General features: G+C 37.7%; 1 protein-coding gene across 1 annotated transcript in view; it reads right to left on the reverse strand.

Annotated features, from left to right (window-relative positions):
- The window catches only part of CTNNA2 (catenin alpha 2), a 363424-nt gene that overhangs the window by 18186 nt on the left and 330212 nt on the right, over nucleotides 1–15026 (reverse strand). The window contains exons 14-15 of the mRNA XM_041402631.1: nucleotides 13627–13732; nucleotides 10976–11110 (exon numbers count right to left, since the gene is read on the reverse strand). Of these exons, the coding sequence (XP_041258565.1) occupies nucleotides 10976–11110; nucleotides 13627–13732 (241 nt within the window). The remainder of the gene's footprint in view (nucleotides 1–10975; nucleotides 11111–13626; nucleotides 13733–15026) is intronic.

Consider the following 15026-nt stretch of genomic DNA (forward strand, 5'->3'; position numbering starts at 1 on the left):
CTGGATTGCATTGACTCCTATTAATATTTATGGCCTGATAAGGAGAAAAGGAAAATCCAATTTTTAAAGGCTTTTATGGTAAAAAGTACCAAGTAGTATTCAGTGAATTCATAACTTAGGTAACCTATGGCTTGACTACTGCACCACAGTTGTTTTTGCCAAATAAAGTAGGAACATATTTCAAACTCCTGTGACCACCAGTTCTGATGGAGTCTATGTGAGGTTGCGCCTTCTGATATAGAGAAGGATGTTCAGAGGATATAACCTTAAATATCAGAAAAATTACACATGTAACAGCAGTTCTAAGATCTTGTAAAGAGAGAGTTTAGAGAGATAAAGAGTTAAATTGTCTTTTATTGGTATGAAACATATGGAAATAGCAGAATTAGATCCTTGAAGACTGAGTATGGCCAAGGACATTCTCCAGTAAAAAGAGAAGAAATATGGAAAATTCCACCATGATAAGGTGATATAAACAGATAGATTGATTAGATCTTCAATAGATTGGGTGGCAGATTATACCCCTATGGTATTTTGGGGCTAATACAACTTAAATCTGAAATCTTTTGATCTGTAGTTGATAAAGAGAATATAAAGTGAAGAGCAAAGTTAAGAGCTGTGCACATAGACCTAAACACATTACTGAATAAAAGCAGAGAGAGAATACACCTCATGAAATTATTTTTAAAATGTATACACATCCAAGAAACTGCATAAATCTTCCAAATGTTTCAAGGAACACAAGATTAATTAAATGAATGCATGTAAATGCAAAGAGTCAGTAAATGAAGACTTTAATATCAAGTATTTTCTTAAGGGATGTAAGTTAAGCCTAACAGCATAAGAACACTAAATAAATGCTGGTCAAGTAATTGATTTAGTTACTTGCACCCAGGCACCAGAAATCAACTTAAAGTAGGGGTCCATGTTTAGTCTGACCTCAAAGATCTGATGGAAAAAAAAGATCCCAGTGTGCTTTCTTTCTAGCTCAAAAGGATGAACACGTGGTGGGAAAGGGAGGCACCACACAGGTACCTCTGGGTGCTCTCTGGGGAGTTTGAGCACAGAGAACCAACCCTGCAGAAGCATCAGCCAGACTGGTACAGACACAGAAGGTAAAAAAGGATGGATTTTAAGAAATTGAAACAAAATCTGGAAAAGGCCATGTAAAAATGCCAAAGTGACACATATCATAAAAGCCTGAGAGCTTTACACAGACACAACTCTGACCCAAAGAAGGCCAGCTGCTCTAGGGTATCAGCATGATGGATAAGTGGGAAAATCCTTTTTGCACATTATCTGTCATAGTTAAGGAATGATGAAACATGGAACATCCTACCTGACACTGAGTAAAGCTATAACTTCTCTAACTTTTTGACAATGGAAATGTTGAACCCAGTCACAGGTATAAAAAGGGGATGAATGTGTCTGCAGTTTTTTGGCTCAGATATTGATGCTCTAATCCAGTTTTACAGAATTCTAATTTGGTCTTTGATGAGATTTAGCACACATTACTTGTATATTTCATCTCAGTTTCCAGACATACTATTACCTACATGGCAATCCAGTTCACAAGGTTTTGATGATGTATTAGTCAGAATCAGAAAGAACTGATGTTAAAAGAAAGTTTTTGAGAACATATAACAGTAAGAGGTTAGGATTGATTTTTCTGATACTGGATAGGTTTTTACTTTGACTTCATATCAATGTCTTAATTACATTATACAAAACAAACCCTTTTTGTTGAACAGCTGCTTACAAACCCTTTTTGTTGAACAGCTGCTTATCAGTCAGGTAAGATTAGATGTGATAACAGAACTATTTTTCCTTTGCTTCTGTGAGATACATAAATAATAATTTTAATAATAATATGTCCCAAGTGTGGAAGAAAATGTTTCAGAGGTTAAAGACAGAAGGGTACTTTTAACCTTCCTCAATCGGTTAGCTCTCTTCCTAAAGGCCATTGTGACCTCCCTCATTTAATGGACACATATTTCTTTTGTGGATTTTATGAAAAACTTCGTTGTAAGCTGTTCTGTTCAGTGTTTGCAGTTGATTTTGCTCAGGTTGGAAAAACCTGATGATGTTTTCCCTTGAGTGCACATCTTCTTGTCTGTGAATAGCTCTGTGTGTGTGTTACTTGTCTGCAACTCTGGTTGTCAAGAAACACAATTACAGTCAAAGTAAGTGAAGAGTCTGAACTTTAGCTGTTATTCTTTTAATATCTGCAAAGCACCATCTAATAGTACTTTTAGAAGTGGGATTTAGTGTCACCACTTTCCAACTCAAGGAGTTAAATAATTGCAAGAGTTATAAGATGTACTTCTGTATAAGAAACACAATCCAAAATCTCCTATTGTGAATTAAATCTGTCATTATGGAAATTCAGTCCCCCTTAATTCCATGTGCAAGAAACAAACCTCATTTTCATTTATGGCCTCGGGATGACCCTATTAGCAAATCTATGCTGTGCATTAGGGAGGCCAACTGAGAATGCCCCAGGGGATAGGAATTCTTATTTAATACAAAATGGTGATGCTTGGTCCCAAACCATCTCTGCTAAAGGCAATATGACTGGAAAACAAGTGAACATAAAATAGCACCAAAGTCCCCTCTTTCGTTACAGTAATTCTTACAGGAACAGTCCTTTGGGACCATATCTTAGGGTGTGTTAGAATGGTCTTTGAGTTCTGCTAATTATTGTATGGCTGCTGTAATTTGTGTATCACAAAGCCATTAAATTCCCATTTTCTTCCCAGCTCATTCAGCATGGCCTGGAATAGGAAAACAGGCTCAAGTGAAGCTGTAACCACTGTAGCAGATGAACCTTGAATTTTTGAGTGTCTACTACTTTTAAAGCAAATGCAGTATGTAATGAGGCACATACAATAGTATTTCCTTCAATTCTCTAACCTTTTTCTATGGTCATATTTGTTTCAAGCCTCATTCTTGAATCTGTAACATTTTACATTGTTTTCAAGGAATTAAATGGCTTCATATTGTTTGGTGTCAGAAATGCTTTACTTTGCAGAAAATTGTTCTAATGAGAAATTTCAATAAATTTAATCTTTACAAATGCATGAATATTAGTCACTTGATAAAGCACAAGAGCATGGTCCCCAGAGCCAAAATGCTTCTTAATTAGGATAAAAGTCTGACCTGTCTAAATTTAAACCTACTGAATGCAGACATATAGATAGTGTGTGTGCTTCTTGTCTCCATGAATATATTATAATGAAGACAAGTGCAGTGTAATTTTGCTTTGCAAATTAAATTCTAGATAACATCTTTCCGTTTATGCAGGATATATAATTTCATATTTATGTGTGTTTATACATCCATTCATATAAATTGAGGTATTTTCATAGCCCTAAACATAGCCTTACATAAAAAAATAAAAAATTGGAGCTTCAAAAGAACTGATTATTGCATAAAAAATATTTTCTTGTTGGATTTTTCAGTTCTGTCTTGAGCTTTGTTCATCTGCTTTTCCTTACGTAAACTCTGTCTGCCACCATCCACCTTCTTTGAAGGAACAGTCGTACACTAAGAAAAACAGATTACCCTTTCCAGAGGCTTCTGCACAGCTTTTTCTGTGGATCACAGTTATGATCTCCCTGATGCCCAAAGCTCAGGGCATGCCCTATCATCCAATCCAGTACCTTTAACAAAGGCAAAACCCTGTGAACTCCTGACACTGGAACACGATCCTGCAGGATCTTTCACTTGGCTGAATCAAGACTCTGTAAAAACGTCACTTAAAAGAGATCTCTGGAGGACTCTTGTGTATATTTTAACTTGAAATGAGCTGATTACCAACACTAGATCTTCTCAGCTGCTACACTGTCTGCTCCAGGCTTGAATCCCTCCATGGAAGCCAACTACATAAACCCTCTGATCTCCTGATCCATGCTCCCTTTACTGGGATGCAACAGGTGAGCTACATATAATGAACTAAATTCCTATTATTGTCAAGTATTTGGGAGAGGTCTTGCACACAGCTTTAGAGCTACTACAAGTACATCTATTTGCCTTTTTAATATTTTTTTAAATTCATCTTTAAGGGCGTTCATAGTATAATTAGGAATTCTTCACCGTTTTAACTTTGAGAAAGCACTAAGACAAAGCTTCCGTAAAATACATCATATATAATGAATATACAACCATGAGGGATTTTATCAGCGCTCATTTTGATTAACCTGCATAACTCACTGGTGTCTTTGTCCTTTAGGAGTAGTAAATTGACTCAGTGTCAGGATGATAAATTTTTTATGTTACCGCATCATCAGGTAGTCCCTTCATGGACAGTGTACTGAGGGACATTCTGTGCCAGCAGAAGTTGGAGACTCCTAAATTAGTCAGCTCAAACAATTTTGTTCCAGATAAAGGTTTATCCAAACCTGTATAAGTATATATGTTTCACATAGCCATATAATTTGGAACTGAGTGCACTTACTATGGCTGTTTTTCACCCTCACACGTATCAGTCTATCTGCATACATTCACACACTTATGCAGAGGGTACTTAAATATATCTCCAACCCAACATGTCCAGCTAAAACATCTTTCTGTATTTTTCATGTCTTTTATGTCTCCCAAAGGAGATGATATGAGCTACTTGAATACAGTGAGTAGATCAAAGTCTCACTTTCATAACCCAGCCCCAGCCTTCCTGTCCTGGAAACTGTCTTTTCACTATGTCAAAATAAAGAACCCGAGTTTTTATTTTCTCTCCTTGCTTGTTATATTAAGAAAGTATTATTGTGGAATTAACCAACTTTATGGTCCTGACTTTATCTCAGTCCTTTCCCAACACTGCAATTCTTCGATTTCATACTCCTATCTTGCTTTGGGTTTGGCTTTCTTCTCCTGAACGTTTCATATCTCCTATTTATTTGGCTTACTTCCTTATTATTTCCTAAATGCTGTTCTTTACTCTCTGCTTCCACAGAATCACAGGATTAACTAGGTTGGAAAACTCTGAGCTCATCCTGTGACCCAGCACCACCATGGCACTGAGTGCCTTGTCCAGTCTCTCCTTAAACACCCCCAGGGCCTGTGACTCCACCACCTCCCTGGGCAACCAATTCCAATGTCTAATCACCTTTTCTATGAAGATACCCCTCCTAATGTCCAACCTAAACCTCCTCTAGCCCAGCTTAAGACTGTGTCCTCTTATACTGTGGCTGGCTGCCTGGGAGCTGGGGAGAATCCCCTTCCTCCCCTGCTGCCCACGGTGCTTTGGGTGCAGCTCAGGGCATGTGTGGTTTCTGGGCTGCGGGTGCACATTGCTGGGTCATGTGGAGCTTTTTCATCAACCAACACCCCCAAGCTCTTCTTCTTCTCAGGTCTGCTCTCAGTCCATTGTCCTCCCAGCCTGTGTTTGTGTCAGGGATTGCCCTGACCCAGCTGCAGGACCCTGCACTTGGCCTTGCTGATTCATGAGGTCCTTACAAACCCACCCTCCAGCCTGTCCAGGCCCCTCTGGATGATATCCCTCTCCTCCAGTGTGCCAGTGGCACCACACAGCTCGGTGTTGTCACAAAACAAGTCCTGAGGGTGCACTTGATCCCACAGCCCATGTCAGTGACAAAGATGGTAAACAGTGCCAGTCCCACCCCTGAGGAACATACTCATCCCTGGCGTCCAGTTGGACAGTGAGCCCTTCACTACAACTCTGAGTGTGACCAATCAGCCAGCTCCTTATCCACTTCTCTACAGGTTAGACACAAGGATATGTGAGCCAGTTGTTCCATTTCTATTATACATTTACAGCAAAACTCATTTTGTCACTAGCTGAGTAACCTTTTTGCACTCCTGAGAATCTTGATGAGAAGGAACCCAACTGTTTTGTCAATTTACCAACTCTCCCTTCAGGAACCTTTCACATAATACTCAATTCTTGCCTGGTTCAGGAGAATGAAATTGCTCTTTTACCAAACTCCAAATGAACACTTTTCCCATTCTCTTAAGAATTTTAAATGCAAAAGTTCTCTCTGATTGCCAACTTTAAAAAAAGGAAAACACCCCAGTAAGGCTTTCTGTTTCAGGGAAATTAAACCCCATCAGTGGCTTTTAAGTGACTGCTCTTCATCCAAATTCAGTGAAAGATGTCCTTGCTCACTTTTAATAACTGGTGAACTTCAAACTACCTGATTTTTTTTTTGAGTCTATAGAATTAATATGGAGTAACTTGATATTTTACTGCCCACATGATACCAACTTCTTTTTACAGTGTGAGGTAGTTTAGAGTGATTCAGCCTTAATTAAAAGAAAAGTAGGATATTTAAGCCATTTTTATTAGATGTAAGATACATAAGCAGAATTGATAGGGAAACTGCTGGTGAGCTCATCTGAAATAACTGCTGGATGCTCACTGTTTTTCTCTGATAAATAATGAGGCTGATTCATATCTGATGAGGACTGGCTCTTTCTGGTTACCTTACTCTTATCACTGATCACAAACAAACATGTGATTATTTTGCAGGATATCTGTATTTGTTCATCCTTTTATGCACCCACCCTCCCAGTCCAGGTGTTATGTCAATTTTCATCATGTCCCACCCAAAACTAATGGGATGGCTCCAGCTCTTTCCCCTTCCTCTTCCTGCTAAACTCCTCATTTAAATTCACCAAGCAAGAACTCCTTGATAAACTCACAATCTTACCTACACTGTCTTGTATCTTTAATAGAATACAGGAATCCTTCTCTGGATATCACAGTTGAGCCTATTATGTTGAGACTAGGACTTGGAGACAAATAGGACTTGGAAAATAACTGGGAACTGAATCCAGCTAAAGTGTATGTTTGGAGTGTGTTTTACCTAGTAATTCAATATTTTTAGATGGTGTTAAAGGCACGTGGCTGCTACTCTGTATGACACTGCATATCTGTCTGGTTCAGAAGTTTAAGACTCTGGCAAATTTTCTGATAATACAGCTGATTTTATCTGTAGGGCTCTAAATCAAATCTGAACATGATAAGGAGCTGCCTTGGATAAGGGATTTTTTAAAATTCTGCTCAATCTAATCCTACAGGAAAAAGTGTGACAAATCTATTAACATAAAAAAGAAGTTTAAAAAATGCAAGCTCACAGCCTAAATGGATAGTAGGTAAATGAGCTGATCAGCTTCTGAGCAGAAGTAAACAGAACAAATGGACATTTATTCTAGAATAGGAAATGAATATATAGATTTGTTTTATTGTCATTCCCTTGCTAACAAGAGGCAGAGAGGAATGCTAGAAAAATAAAGCAGCCCTAGAGTTAGAAGCCTAATTTTTTTTATCCAAATAAGAAACATCATTAAGAGCAACTCTACTGAACAAAAGTAGCTCCCACAAAAAGGCAAGGCCATCAGCAAGAGTTAAGTATATGTAAATGGCATTTACTTCACTCAGAGCAGTGTACTCTCAGCACCTCAGAGGATTCATTCCAATACAATACTGCAAGTGATTATGAAGCAAATATGCATTACCTTAAATAAACCAAAGCAAGAGACAAAGCAAATTATTTTCAAGTGCTTTTACTCTGTAATTTCATTAAAGGAGGTTGTTTATTCTCAGAGGGGAACTAGAAATTGAATATTGAAATCTAAAATTACAGAAACATATATCTGTTTATGAACCAAGGTCAAAGAAAGTTTTATTAGGACCAAGGCTATCATCTACATAGTTAGAATTATTTCTAAAATATTTTTTAATTTTTGATATTAATTTCTTTTTGCTTTTATCTAACATCCTCCTCACCACTTTTGCTTATTTTCTTCTCTGCAATCTTTTTTTGGGTTTCCAGGGCTCCTCACTGAAGAACTGGTATCAGGGTTTTTCTTTATTTTACTTTTCAAAACTCCATTGGAATTAAGAGTCTCACCTTGGAAAATAAAGGGCCAAGTCAAAAGACAGTCTAAATTGTCCTTGCATGCTTAATATTAATGTGGAATTAGCTGATGTGTGCAAACTCCCAATTGCCAGGTCTTACTTAACTGGTAAAAATAATTCTGCTATCTGCATGGAGGGAGTCTGATGGGAAAGATCAAAGGAGAAAAAGGAGCAGAGGGAAAAAAGGAATGAGAGGAAGAAAAGGGAAAACAACACTGGGTTCTTTACTGAAATAATTCACAACTCAGGACTGTGACATTTTCTTACTTTTTGATCTGTTTTCCTATTTGCAGCAAAGTCACTGATGCCAAAAAGGACCCTTCATATGCTATGCTAGAATCATACCAATCTACAGAGGAAAAAGCAAACAAGATCTGCTTTATGCTTATTTTCAGAGGTAAACCATACTGAACTACTGAATCTTGGGGAAAAGAAAGAAATAGAAGTTTCATCAAAAGACATAAGGCACATTAAATGTTATGTACACAGTATTTTTGAAGTTGTTGCAACATATTTTTCTCTAACAAAACTGTAAGAACTGTGGGGTGGCTTTCATCTGTCTTTTAGCTTTTAATTGGTTTTATGTCTCTTTCCTTTATAAATAAATATGCATACACCCACACAAAAATTCAAACATACATATGCATACATTCATTTCATTTATAAATATTGATTAATATTCTTAATAATGAAAAAAATTAAGCAGAGATCCTACTCCCCATAATAGTTCTGAATTGCAAGTCATCTTTTGGATCACTCTGAATTGTCTCGTGGTTCTTTGTAAACACAGTAGTAAATTACAGTATTGTAATAATTGTCATGGTGCTTGATATTTACATCAAAACACTTCAATATAGCACAATAACAGAAACTTAAACTTCTGTACTCATAGGTTGGGAAGCTTGAGTTCTGGATTTCTATAGTACTTCTAATATTGTACTGTATGCAAGTTGCCAAATAATGGTATTTCATTTTAGTGTAAATAAAATACTGTTTATTTGTAATTGGCTATCCAAGAGAGAATGAAGAAGAAGATGGAAGCAGAAGCAGCAAGTAGACAAGCAGATGTGGATGTGCACTTGGATACCAGACCTCTGGATAGCAAAGGAGCATACAGTACCCAGCACCCTGAAGATCAACAGCTCAGAAAACACTGTCAGGAAAGCTCTGCACTGACTGGGGCATGGCAGATCACAAGATAATGCTCTCACAAAGGGATGCTCAGCAGTTCAACTCACTATACCTCCTCCTGCTCAGAGCACCAGCAGAAGAAGCAAGCTGGGCAATCTTCAAATTTTCGGTAGGTCAGTTTTACCGAGTCTTTGGAACAGACCCAAATAATTTCCATGGTTGAAGCTCATTTTGCCTTTGAGACTGACTGTGAAAACCCCACCAAACAGAAACACAATGGTGATGGAGCCTGGGAAGCAGCGGATGCCAACAATGCCAGACTGGAATGATGAACTCAAGCAGTTTGGCCACTTATAATTCCACAACGGATGGGGATGTTCCAGGAACGAGGAGATGCGCAAGGCTCACAATGGCTTATTCAGCATCCACAAACACTGAATAAAGAGACTCGAAAAAAGAAACACACACAACCACAAAAGCCAAGCCAGGAGAAGCACTGATTCGGGGAGTTTTAGAGAGATGAACATGACAACTCAATGGGTATGAAAGGCTGGACCCAGATGGCAGGAGGTAAGAAAAGATCATAGCAGTTACGATGCAGCATAGCTGTCAGTGATACAAGGACAGATCACGCCGCTGGTGTCAGGAAAATGGAAGAGGATCTTTTCATTGCTGTGGGAAGATCAAGGTATTAAAATTACATACGTACATACATCAAGAAGTGAAGACCAATTGCAGGACAGATACAGGAACCTTTAAGCAGCTCCTTTTAGGATTTTGTATATGACTTCAGAATGTCTGATCCAAGAAAGCCTGGCAAATGTTTAAGACCTTCTATAGTGCTTTGTGAAAAAAAAAAAAAATAGAAATGTTATGTGACTGAGAACACTTTCTGTGACTTCTGATATGTTTGAGGAAGGCCAGTGATGCCACTGGGGAATCTCATGGATGGAATGAAGGGCACAAGTTTTTTGTCCTAATCATCTTCGTACTTGATTGGGCTTAAACAATGAAAGGGTGCTTTTTCAAAACCATGTTTGGAAACAATTTGTTTTCAGCATCTTGGGCCTCATAAATCACTATTGTTTTGAAACCACTCAGGAGAGTGGAATATGTTACAAATTTACATACATATGGTCTGTACTTGAGTTAGAGGATAACAAAAGTGTCATGGGGCTAAACTAGTGTCGAAGAAAAAAAATCACAAAGAGCAGTCATTAGTTCTTTGCGGTTCTAGCACACTCCCAGAGGCTCAAAGGCCAACACAGGAGAAGGAAAAAAAATATATTTAAAAAATGTAACATACTCACTGCTTACAATATTAATGCTGCCTGTCTTTACTTCTACAAAAGGTTGTGTGTAAGAAGTTTGTAGTGTTCATTGAACATGACTGAAATAGCTGGGTGGTATTAGAGTATATAATCACTGTGTTTGAAATAGTACTTGAAAACAGCATATGCATCAGAATTTAAAGTATTTTGCTGGCCTTCCAGGGTCTTTTGCTAAACCTAGTGTGCATTGGAACCTGAGTGAATGAATCCCATTAGTCATCACCATCTTAACAATATGCACTTCATAGAGAGTTGGCTTCTGCACAGAGGAAGGAAATTACCAGTAGTAACAAAGGAAAGAAAATTTATAATGAGCAAGTATACAAAAGCTCCAAATAATTATAATATTCACAGATTGGCAATGACTTTCTAGGCTATGAAACTACTTTTCTTTTGGAAGAATGAAGATTCTACAAGGTTAGTATAAACAAAGGGTACTTGGAAAATCAAATTGCTCTACATAAGTTATTGTAAGGCCTGGAATAATGGTGATAGAATTAAAACAAAAACAAAACCAAAAAAACCACTTGCTTATGAATCAGTGGATTTTTGTTTTGTACATTATTGCAATCAAACATTCTCCCTTTCAAGTGGTACACGGGAAACAAATGGCTAAACACAAATCCCAGCTTACCCCTGATACAATGAGTTCTCCTCCCAGGTTCTGAACTTCTGCCTTCACTTTGCTGCAGATATTGAGCTGGTGGCAGTACAGGGCAATGCGCTGCAGGTAGGCCAGCAGGTCCTGCTTGCAGGCTGAGTCTGGGCACTGCAGACAACACAAATACTGATTAGATGGAGCTGAGTTCATGAGATTGGGAGCAGATAATCAGACAGTGGCAGTGTGTGTGTACTAAATTAAATCTGAAAACTCAAATTTGGCCTTTCCTTTAACTCAAGATTTATGAATTGCAACCTAAAGATGCACTCTACCTTTCTGAAAAATGAGAAACCACTTTATCAGCATTATGAAAATAATAATTTTAAATTCTGCTCTGCATTAATTTATGGAATTGTACTGAACAGCCAAAATGTCAGGTTTAACTTGAAACTCCAGGTTGCCTGCTGGACATCCAAGTTAACATCCAGTATGGACCAGTTAATGTCCAGATAAGCCCAGTTCTGAGTGGTTACCCCCACTCCAATGCCAACTCCTGTCTGCCTGGCAGCTCCCCTGGCATTTGTGCAGACATTCAGAGGATTAGATTAGGTCAAATGTGCTGGATGCTGTGAGGGTTTCATAATCAATAGAACTAGAAAGGGCCCCAGTACAATTTATTCATAGTCTCTGGGACTCTTAATAGAAACTGCATCATCCCTCACAATATCAACAGCATAACAAACAACAGCCTTGTAGTTAATATTCCAAGTCTTGCCTCGGGAGAGCAGACCTCAGTAATTCACACTGATGAAACAGAGCTGAAAGGGCCCACTGCTAACAGCATGTCTCCAATAAATTCTCTTTGGGGCTACCCAGCAAAGTCTGACTGACAACGTTCCTGCATAGCTTGGGGAACAAAGGTTCCAAATATGCCTTTTTATCACCTTACAGAGTTTATGCTCAATTAAAAAAAATATTATCAGAGCATTTCAGAAAAAAACTGATAGAATTAAATGCACATGAGTCAACAACATCACAGCTCCAACCTTGAGATCACTGCTCTGGCCCCAGCAGATAATGCTGGCAAAGAACGTGCTCATGGTGAAGTAGTTGGATATATTGCTGTCTAAAACCCCAAATGGAGTCACTTGGATTTTTTCTTGCCCTTTAAAACTAATAATAAACAAAGCTGGAGCTTCACTGTGCCTTCTATAGAGCCTCTCTTGCTCAGACAGTTGCCACACCTTTCAGGCATTAATCCCTAAAAGACCTCTTCTCCCTACTGATACCAATTTAATATAAAAATATTTACTCAGTTCTTGAAGTCTCTGAACTGAAAGGAATGAATTTAAAGCAATACTTCTGAAGAGTTGTTAAGGCTTTAAATATAAATACCTTGGAGTGAAAAAAAATGTAAGGGTTCTCTCATAGGAATAATAACTAAAAATACAACTCTCCACAAAAAATTTATATTGCATGAGGGTCTCCAGAGTTCTGTGAAATATCATTAAAGTGCAAGCATTAAGACAAATATTTAATTCTCAAAATAATTTTACTATTTATTATTGGGGTTACAGTCCTCTGAAATTTAAAATATGACTCAAGTCAAGGCACTCTAAGCATAACAAATCTCCTTCTGTTTCTTTCTTTAAAATATTCCACCTCTGCAAATACTGCAGACCAGGAATTTGATCAGCTGACAGATGGATTTCTTCTTTCTTGTTTTAAATTGAACAGATGCTACATTTGAAGGACTGGAATGGGTTAACTACAGGAAAAATGCTTGCTGCTGCTGAAGAAGACCTAAATCAAACATTTCTGAGGCTGCAGGAAAATAGAAGCTTTGGGGGTTTTGCCATTCTGGCCCATATTCCATGGCAGGATGTTTTACACACTGTCACACTCCTACTTGAACAAGAAAACAACATTCTTATTTTGAAGAGAAAGACTAGAGGCAAGGAAGCTACCAGTTCCCACTTCCAGCAAATTTTCTCTTGATGTCAATGAAATGAAAGAAACTATAGGAAATTTACAAAGGGAAAACCAGTGAAATTTAATTAATCTAAAATTAGCTATGGAGGACCTGGATTTGCAATTTGGCTCTTGCCTTTTAATACAACGCTTCCTCTTGCTCTCCAAATGAATAGATAAATCTGAAAATATATATACAGCAAGGTCATCTGTCCAGCTGTGACAAATTTGGTAAAGGAAGTGGGGACACAGACCCCACAACATGCACAAAAACAGAAAATAGGGAGTCAGAGAACCTGGAAGGAATAAAGAGCCAAATCGAGGGAAAATTGCTGGAAGAATAAGCTGAAAAGAATTTAAGCATTCCTAGGCATTTGGCAAGGGGAATGGAGCATCCAAATCCCTACTGCTTTTTTAATAGCAAATACATTTTGGATGTGATGATCTCACAGGTCTTTCCAGCCTGAAGGAGTCTCTGTCTAATTCTTTCAGGCCCAGAAGTGAGGATGGGGAACCAGTCAGGCATTTCTGAGCTCTGGAGAGACTAATTTATGACTTTCCTGCTCTGCAAAATGCTGATGGCTCTAGAAGAACAAATGGGAAGATCAGGATCCAGACTCTCAACAGGTAATTTTCTGGTAAGACAGACTTTTCCTGCAAAAGGCACCTCATCCATAGAGGTTACATTGTGTTTCAGCTCATTTTGGGGCTACCTGATCAGCTACTGCCCGTGCCAGTTTGTCCATCCTGGATCCTGCCTCTGCAATCTTCTTGGCTGCATTAATGACATCAGATGTGTTCTTCAGGGGCCCTTTCCCTCTGTGAAACACAAGACAGTTATCCACAATCTCAATAAATCATGAAAAGCAACAGTTTTAGTGACCCTGTTTAGTGCTCATTTTTAAAATAGTAACACAAATGTCTTCTTAATTTATTACAATTTTGCCTTTTAAGTACTTTGTAGTACAGCTTGATTAAGAAATCTTTCTGCTGTATTTCCTCTCCATTACAAAATGCCTCACTGGCAATTTAGTCCAATGGTGCCTTCAAGCACATGAGCTGTACTTAATAGTATATGCATTTTTAAGTGCTCATTAAGCCAATGCTGTTCCTGGAATACACAACTATTTCAAAATGATGTGATTCCCAAGCCAGTGCTAAATGTTCAGCCCATCACATCTAAGGCAAGAATGTCACGTTTTAGAATTTTTTTTTTGGAGATTTTTTGTTGGAAAATAAAGAGAGGTGAAGCATAATCATTATGTTACACACTTGAATGTTACATTTAAACCATGTATAATTAGCTTTAGGCCTGATCTTTCACCATATTTTTATGATGATGCACAAAATTCTGATTTTAGTCATTAAAGCTACCAAAATGTATTAATTCAGGAGGTCTCCACAGACTTCTGTGAGTTTTCATCAGACTCAAAACTTTAATCCTGCTTGTACCAATAAAAGTGCTGCTGCTTCTGAGAAAGTCTCAACTGGAAGTGAGTTTATTTTCCATTTCTTTAATGTAGAAAATGACAATATGATCAAACTTTTTTAAAATTAAAGAGAAGGCGTTTTTTCTAAGCACAGCACTGCATTATTTTTGGATTTTTTAAAAATCTATAATGGCAAGAATAACATGCTGAAACATATTTCCATTTTCATCTTCTTTCCAGACTTTCATTACCACTTTAAACAGATGAAATACAAGTATCCCATTTCTGGTGAACTTCAACTGCAGCAAGAATACTTCTTGGTGACCTCATGTGCTTCTACATTAATTACATGAGCAGCTCTGACTGTCACAAACTCCATGCATTTGAAAAATTATTCTATTCTAACACTGCTGAGGTTACATCCAACCAAAAAGGTGTGAAAGGCTTGTTTCTGTTTTAATGGAATATATTAAACAACTTGTTATTGAATCTGATGCAGATAGAGGTGCACTTTGATTTTTTTTTTATTTACTTCAAACGTGTCAGTAGTCTTTATCTCATTCTCAAATTAGTTTTGTTCTTTTATGCTAGAAAATACAATTAGAAAACTTCCAATTTCATGCTCAATATATCAAAGGTTGTCCAGGAGGTTGCAGAAACTGTGCATATTCTGGGCTGTTGCT

The sequence above is a fragment of the Onychostruthus taczanowskii genome, unplaced genomic scaffold, assembly GCF_017590055.1.
Source record: "Onychostruthus taczanowskii isolate IOZ18803 unplaced genomic scaffold, ASM1759005v1 scaffold2, whole genome shotgun sequence".
Lineage (NCBI taxonomy): Eukaryota > Metazoa > Chordata > Aves > Passeriformes > Passeridae > Onychostruthus > Onychostruthus taczanowskii.